The sequence below is a fragment of the Semicossyphus pulcher genome, unplaced genomic scaffold (assembly GCF_022749685.1).
Source record: "Semicossyphus pulcher isolate SPU_LCO1_2020_fin unplaced genomic scaffold, fSemPul1.0.p SCAF_9, whole genome shotgun sequence".
Taxonomy (NCBI): Eukaryota; Metazoa; Chordata; class Actinopteri; order Labriformes; family Labridae; genus Semicossyphus; species Semicossyphus pulcher.
This window is the reverse complement of record NW_027211770.1, coordinates 18,964,071-18,971,542: the sequence shown is the minus strand read 5'-3', so window position 1 is coordinate 18,971,542 and position 7,472 is coordinate 18,964,071. Positions and strand designations below refer to the sequence as shown.

The window sequence follows — 7,472 nt, the reverse complement described above, 5'->3', positions numbered from 1 at the left end:
TAGTTTACATTTTCCAGGGCAAAAATGTAGTGATATATATGACTGTCAAAGAAAGCAGGACGAGATTTTTTGTTAAAGACCACCACTCAAGCATGTCCAGGGCAAAATCAGCAAAGAGATAAGAAGTACTGGTTGCCAAAATCGACACAAACCTAAAGTTCCTCACAGCAGCTTTAAGTTTAACGACTTACTAGCTGCCAGACTCCTTCCTCATAGACTATGATTTTTGCATTTACATATTACAGGAACACAAATATAGCTAATCAGTCTTCTATACTCAATTAAAAAACAGATTCTAATGCCATCTGCTTTCAAAAGTTACATGAAGCTAACGCTGAGGCAACTTTTCAAATTCATAATGGGAAAAATGTATAGCACTGTCAGTGACGTAAGCCTCTCTTGTTCACTTGCATATATTATTGGTCTCTTATTTATGTTCTGCATAATATAACATCCAGTAATAAGTAATAAAAATTAAACAACCATCCTTCAGTGCCCGTTTAATGAGCACTGGATTTGACACTATACAAGTGAAAGCATGTCAATTTAAAATACAAAAAAATTCAACATTTTGCTGCTAAACCAAAGTCAATAAATTCCAAGCCTCAGATGTAATACCACCTTGTATTCTGTAAATTTATTGAGGAAATCTGCCCATGTTACTGAGTAGTTATATTACAAAAGATTTCAAAAGTAAGCATATCTGCTTGACACACAAAAAAAAAAGAAATTGGAACACACCTTAACCTAGAATTGAAAAAGACTGAAATTGTTTACAGTTTACACAACTACATAAACAAAAAGATGAGCAAAAGGTTCCTGTACTGAGGAAAGTGAAAACCTTACTTTGAATAACACATGCAGTGCAATTCTCAGGTCTTTTTTTATTTATCATATATTAAGTTCCTCTCTTTGGATGTTCATTTCTTTTTCTCCTCATCCTTCTTGGGGTCGGGTTTGGAGCCTGTCTGGGAAGCCAGAGAGCCCATGGCGTTACGGATGGCCTCATTGTTGGGGTCGACCCCAGGAAGGTTTTCTAGGACGCTCTGAAGGAACTCTGGATCCTGCATAACATCGTAGTCCTCTTCGTCCTGGGTGCAAAACGTGGCATGTTGTAAGTCATTTTTACCAAGCACTCTTCAATCTGATGAAAAAGAAAAATGGTAACTAATAAAGGCTTGTTTACCTTCACCTTACTGGAGTCTATGTCAGCTCCTGTGTCCATATCCTCAGCACCAAATTCTTGAGGAATAAACATATGTGGACAAAAACATTTAAGTAGTGCAAAATTTAAGTTTGTTATTTCATGCAACAAAAAAATACAACATTTAAATTCTCATGCTACAATTCAGTGAATATAGAATACGCTGTAAATACAGATCACAGACTAGTAATGAGTGCTCTCACAAACTGTTATGTAGTTCACACATAGGATGTGTGGGAATTATTTTTCAGGCTTCAGTCTCCAACTGGCATAATGAATTACATTAGAGTGCCAATACAAACTAACTGATAACATCAACATCAGCATCTCCAGTTAATCACTATCTAAAGTAGCCAGATATTAACAAGTGAACAAATAATGATACAGTGATACAAGGCAGATACTCATTAGTTGAAGCAACGGAAATGGGTTCTTCTGCTTCCTTTAACATGCCTTGAACCTCAGGCCAACAAAGTAAAAAATGTAGTGTGTTATGTAGTAATGATAAGTATAAAATGGACTATATCACTTGCTTATTGAAAGCAAGATGTACTGTTAAGTGTGAAGATCTTGCTGTGAATTAATTCTACTATGAATTTAATATAACTGATGTGATGCAACCTGGATCTCAGCTTGTAAGACAGGTTATCATATCTCTGGTCAGGAAAATTCTAAATCAACATTGAACCTGCTCCAGCTCCCTGCATGGACATCTGCAGAGCATAGGCGATCTGTTCATCCTCAGTCATGCGGCTGAAGTCTGGTAGAGCAGGTGTGGATGAGTCTGTGTGGGGGACAGACATCTTCAACAGGGCTTCCTCCGACTCTGCAACAGACAGAGACAAAAATATATGCAGTGTGAACACACTCAGTTTGGCAATCTACTGAAGATATGCCGAAATTGGCATCTATGATAGCAAATTAAGTCTGTGGATAATTTTCTCACCATCTGCAGCAGGAGAAGAAACGCCAGCTTCTGCAGCCGATGCAACAGCAGCCCTGCGAGCTTCATCTTCCTGTCGTTGTCTCTGCTCCTCCATTGACACACGCAGAGCCTAGAGAGGAGAGGAACAAAGCAATCATATGGAATAACAGGTCTGCGTTACTCTAAATACAGCAAGCAGTGATGCTACGACAATAAACAAATAAGAAGGAATAAAAAAGACAAATGAGGTATAAAAGGTAGTTTTGACTAAAACAGCAACATTGGTGAAAACGTTAGAACCAAAAGAAAAGTTGTGATTTTATCAAATAATACAAACTATACATATTTCAGTGATCTATTGCAGCATCTGTCCCTGCGTCTCTTACCAAAGCCAGCTCTGGATCAGCGCTGGGATCTACTCCAAACTCAAAGTCGCTGGCACCAAGACCCAACACTGCACCTCCCTCTCCGGCCAGGATAGGCGAGGACAGCAGAGCATCAGCCAGACTGGGGCCCGGAGGCACTGTGACCAGGTGGGAGCCTGCGCCCTCTTTGCCATTCAGTGTGTTGATGAAGGCAGTCAGTTTTTCAGTGTTCATCTCCTGCAGGGGCGAGGAGCACCAAGGGTGAGTACATAAACCAGAATAGCACATTAGATGTGTGTGACTTTGATGAAGAATTACCTCCTCTCCAAAGTTAATGACATCCACGCTGACCTTTTCCTTCTTTAGGCGCTTTGCCATTTTGACCAGCTACAAAATATAAGAAAATACTTCAGCTTACACAAAAGCAATTTCAGGGACAGATATTTTAGTGCAATCAATGAGTAAACCTAGAAGAGCTCTTAAATCTTTTCATGTTCCTAAGTAGATTTTCTGCTCTTTACTTCTTCACATGACTTGTTTCTCTACTGTTGTTGATTTTTGCTGTTGAGTTTGTCAATTATTTTGTAACTGAGAGAAAATACTCGTGTTGGTTTATGGTATAAATGGTCAATTCTTTAGATAAAAAAAGTGTAAAAAAAAATGTGTTAATACTGCTTTGGTGTGAACAGGTTCGTGTTCAAAGGGCACTCAGTATAACCGTCTACTACAATGATTATTTTAGAGTTTGGTGAACAGAAAACTTCTCCAAGAATATGTATGACATCCCATCCAAAGACAATCGTATATATGTCTGCTCTCTGCTTCTTCATTGCACATATCTAGTATTCCTTTGGTAATAGATAATATCATGCAAATCACACAAATCAACTTTACTCACCTCTTTCTCGTTGTCCTCCACTGGGCTGCCAACAAATGCAATAATGCGCATCTTGTGGTTTTTGCCCTGTCTGTGCTTTAACGCCAACTACAGAGAAAAAACAGCAAATTAAAAAAATAAAACATAAACTTACAAAAAACATTTATGTGACAAATAGGATGATAGATCTTTTCAACAAAAGATAATAGGGCATGTAAAAGCATGTCACCTGTGCTTTTCTTTCAATGACAAGTTAAGGGAAAAAGGCAGAAGGCTTCTTTTTATCCCAATTGTAAAACTACTTGCCCTGTGTTCACACTGTATACTTGAAGAGCACTCAGTGATGGGTTAAACCTTACGTTTGACCTTGTTTTGAAAAAAGACCTCCCAATGTTCCCTAAATTCAAAAAAACATTGTTCAGCTTCTCTATTGGCTCCCTGTAAGAGGAGCAGGTGATGGCTAGCTGTGTAAATTAAGTCACAAACTCACATGTGCCACCCTGATGCCCGTGCAGAAGCTTATGTTTCCACGAGGCTGCACAGCATGCAGCTTTGACAGTATCCTGCCCGTGTCTGGAGTCAGTGTGGTCAGTACTTCACAGTTGCTGCGTAGGGTCAAAAGATGAGTATTATTATTATAGTAACCAATTATAAATGTCAGTTCCCCCACATTAAAGCCTCTGCCTCTTACTTTGCCATGGTGATGAGGCCCACATTGTTTTCAGGGTTGCTGCGGGTCTTGGAGTGACAAACAATATTAACTGCGTCTTGCTGTGCCTGCAGCCTGGTGGGCAGAAAGTCTCCATTTCGCATGTACTCACTGTTGTCCACACTTATGAAGAAGAAGAGTAAAGGTAAAAATTACTAGTTTAAGCACAAATGTGAATTATCACATATTGACCAAACATTGATGCAATAGGCAAATATCACAGTATGACAATATGTATGTAAAACTTTAAAGTACTGTAAATAGAAAAGGTCTGGACACTGATGCAATTGCAAATCCTACAGAGAATTGCTCACACATTGGGCAAATGACTAATGGCCAGAATAATATAAGAAGTAGAAATACCAAATATATACATTTAAGCATTTTCAAAGTGAGGATTTGCTGCTTCACTTTGTTCACAGTGTTTTATGTTTAATCTAATATTTAAGGGTCTTGGGACTGTTGCTTGGATGACAAAAGCAACATGAATAATCACTTTGGACGTTGTAAACATTGTATAAGCAAAATGGTAAACAAATAATATGAACATGTTAGACATTTTTGAATATAATTGTTTCACTGATAGCACCAGTAAACACATGTAACGTAATATAAACAAGTACAATGAATAGCCATGAAGTACTGCTAACGTTACCTTTAAAGGGTTTTTCACATTGTGTACTCTCTACAAAGGCTAAAATTGAAACACAGCGTCTATTTGTTAAAACTGAATAACATGTTAGCTGTTTTTAAAGGCTGGTGTCAACAAACGTAACAAAAGATCCATTTAGTCGCATGTTTTTATATGACAGTGGGTTTGTTAGCTAGCTTAAGCTAACGCGTCAAACAAAGGCATTTTTAATTAAACCTGAGGTGCAATCTCAAATTTACGGTTTAGTTATAAGAAGGTTAGGCAGGGACAATACATTAATTTGAGTTAATTAACATATAACGTGTTAAATGACCAAAGTTTGACTTTAAAAGTCATTGTTTAGCTGTGCAGGGAGCTCTGTCGTGCTAACGGGAGGTTATGGAGTGACTCAGGGAATAGCTCGGGCATCCTCACTCTAAAACATTACAGTTAAACGTGGACAAATGTATCTGCCAACGACTTCAAAAGACGGCATTTAGGTCAATCAATTTATAGCTATTATGTTTAAATAAGCCTTTTCAGTTTTAAATTAAAACATATTTCTATTTCCTTACCAGACCATAGTACTTTCAAGCACCATCTTGATGTCTCAGGTTTACTACGTCATCAACATGAGGGGTTATGGGTAATGTTGTTTGTTTAAAAACCAAAACATTTCAAACGACTTCCGCACAATTTAATGACTAAATATTTGATTATTAATTTTTACTTGTGGGTTTCAGTGAGCTTCAAAGGGTTGGGTAAATTCACGCTCATACATTAAGACTATAATATCATTAGCCACTACTTTACCTGCTCTGTGGGGTCATATACTTGTATGCATAGATGCATTTTGTGTAGTAAACTTGTGACATGGACAGGCTCATATGAGGTCAGAAACAAAAATGTGAAACACTTGGGGTCCTGGGGGGTGGATGTGGAAGTCAGAACAGATATTTCACAACAGTGTAAATATGTTTAATAAGAATAATAGGACACTTGAAAATGAGGTACTTTCAAATAGTACAGGACAAGACACAAATATGCACCTATGTGTACATAATGCTAGGACAGGTGTTTGCCTCTATTAGGGCAAACATTAATGATGCAAAGAGACCAATGGAATATAGTGTGCCCCTTCAGACCCAAAAAGCGTCCCATGCAACAGCAGGTTACCCCCTTGTTTGATTTGTGAGTTGTGAAATAGTCCACAGTCCTCTGTGATGAAAGCAGATCAAACATTTGTCTCTGAAATAAAAGCAGGTCAGACAACCTGAAATTTTCTGCTACCCACGAGAAGCTGACACAGGCTACAAGGTAAACCATACTCTGTACATCTCAAACCTAAGATTTACTACAATTCAATTTCAGAATGAGTCTTTTGCTATTACAGTCTGATCCTATATGATACATCACTATTGCTAACGTGTAATTTGACCTAAATAATAAAAACTAGTTTACACACAGGCTGCACATTCTGCTCATTTCTACCACATACCTTTGTAAATTCCTATCTGTCCCTTACTCCTTATATTTATCATACCTTTCCTGGTTTTTGCACCTCAGCGTTAGATGCTTAATCAGATTTTTGTTGTGTAAGTACTAGTATTCTGTGCAATGAAAATATAATTGAATCTTATCTGGTCTTGTGAAAGTATATTTTCTCAGAAGTGACTGTATGAGTAAGATTGCAGCCAAACAAAAATGTCTATTTTTGTGGACAATAACATGTTGACCTTTTTAAATATCAGATGGAGAAACTCGTACTTTTGATGGTGATGTTTGCAACATGTTGCGCAACACCCCAAGGTATGTAACCTTTGTGCACCAGCTTGTGTTTACAGACAAGCACCTGGTAGATAAAGCAGATACTTATATTTGTTTCAAGCAAAGTCAATCTTGTCAGTATTCTTGGTCACTCACCTCCAGTGATTAACTTGGTTGCTTTGATTTCCTTCCTGTGCAGATCTGACGGGTAAAGTGTTTGTGTTCCCCAGAGAGAGCAGCACAGATCATATTAAACTTGTGACCTCAAAGACCGAGTTCAACTCTGTGACCGTCTGTCTGAGGTAACTAACGGCTAGTGTCACCAGTAAACCGCTCTCATGGTTGAACAATGCTTGTCACAGTTTCTAACAGCTGGCACGTCTGTTCAGATTCATCACAGATCTCTCCAGGAACTACGGACTCTTCTCTTTGGCTACTCCTTCGTTCAGCAATAGCTTCGTCCTCTTCAAGATCAATTCAGAAGACGTCATCAGGATGCATGCTATGGACGGGGGCACAGACTTCCTGTCGCTGTCATTTTCACCCAACACCTGGCACTCTATGTGCGCCACCTGGAGCTCTGACAACGGCCTGGGTCAGCTGTGGGTGGACGGCAAGCCCACCATCAAGAGGTTCATTAAGTCTGGTCCTATGACTGGAGCACCTATCTCTATCCTGGGTCAAGAGCAAGACTCCTATGGTGGAGGTTTCGATTCAAATCAGTCTTTCCTTGGTATGATTACTAAAGTCCACATGTGGGACTACGTCCTCTCCAGCGCTGAGATCCATCGCTATGTGGACGACACTCAGTTCACTCCAGGCAACGTGTTCAACTGGAGGGCTCTGGAGTTTGAAGTCACAGGGAAGGTTTTGATGGAAGAGGAGTCGAAAGTTATGTAACATGATGTAAAACAGTGAATAAATCTGTTATCACTGCATTTATTGGAACATTCACTCTCAAGCATGTGTTCCCTGCAAATGATTAAATAGAAGC

The 7,472-nt window shown here is 38.8% G+C and overlaps 2 protein-coding genes across 2 annotated transcripts; one reads left to right on the top strand and one right to left on the bottom strand.

Annotated features, from left to right (window-relative positions):
* Positions 1 to 485: 485 nt before the first annotated feature.
* Positions 486 to 5,332, bottom strand: LOC138583941 (26S proteasome non-ATPase regulatory subunit 4-like). The gene is made up of 10 exons (XM_069656013.1): positions 5,287 to 5,332; positions 4,063 to 4,203; positions 3,862 to 3,976; positions 3,393 to 3,479; positions 2,813 to 2,881; positions 2,516 to 2,731; positions 2,151 to 2,259; positions 1,893 to 2,030; positions 1,187 to 1,242; positions 486 to 1,091 (listed from the first exon to the last, which is right to left on the bottom strand). Exons 1-10 carry the CDS (start codon positions 5,310 to 5,312, stop codon positions 921 to 923), a joined length of 1,128 nt encoding a protein of 375 aa, XP_069512114.1. The 5' UTR covers positions 5,313 to 5,332; the 3' UTR covers positions 486 to 920.
* Positions 5,333 to 6,462: 1,130 nt separating this feature from the next.
* LOC138584478 (C-reactive protein-like) lies at positions 6,463 to 7,378 on the top strand. Its single transcript, XM_069656725.1, has 3 exons — positions 6,463 to 6,520; positions 6,678 to 6,780; positions 6,868 to 7,378. The coding sequence occupies exons 1-3, from the start codon at positions 6,463 to 6,465 to the stop codon at positions 7,376 to 7,378; spliced, it is 672 nt and encodes a 223-aa protein (XP_069512826.1).
* Positions 7,379 to 7,472: the final 94 nt, after the last annotated feature.

Coding starts and splice junctions, on each gene's coding strand:
- LOC138583941 (XM_069656013.1), bottom strand. CDS start 5,312: ATGGTGCTTGAAAGTACTATGGTCTG. Junction 3,977..4,062: donor GGCCTCATCACCATGGCAAA/GTAAGAGGCAGA, acceptor GACCCTACGCAG/CAACTGTGAAGTACTGACCA. Junction 1,092..1,186: donor TAGACTCCAGTAAGGTGAAG/GTAAACAAGCCT, acceptor TTTTGCACCCAG/GACGAAGAGGACTACGATGT.
- LOC138584478 (XM_069656725.1), top strand. CDS start 6,463: ATGGAGAAACTCGTACTTTTGATGGTGATGTTTGCAACATGTTGCGCA. Junction 6,521..6,677: donor ATGTTGCGCAACACCCCAAG/GTATGTAACCTT, acceptor CTTCCTGTGCAG/ATCTGACGGGTAAAGTGTTT. Junction 6,781..6,867: donor TCTGTGACCGTCTGTCTGAG/GTAACTAACGGC, acceptor ACGTCTGTTCAG/ATTCATCACAGATCTCTCCA.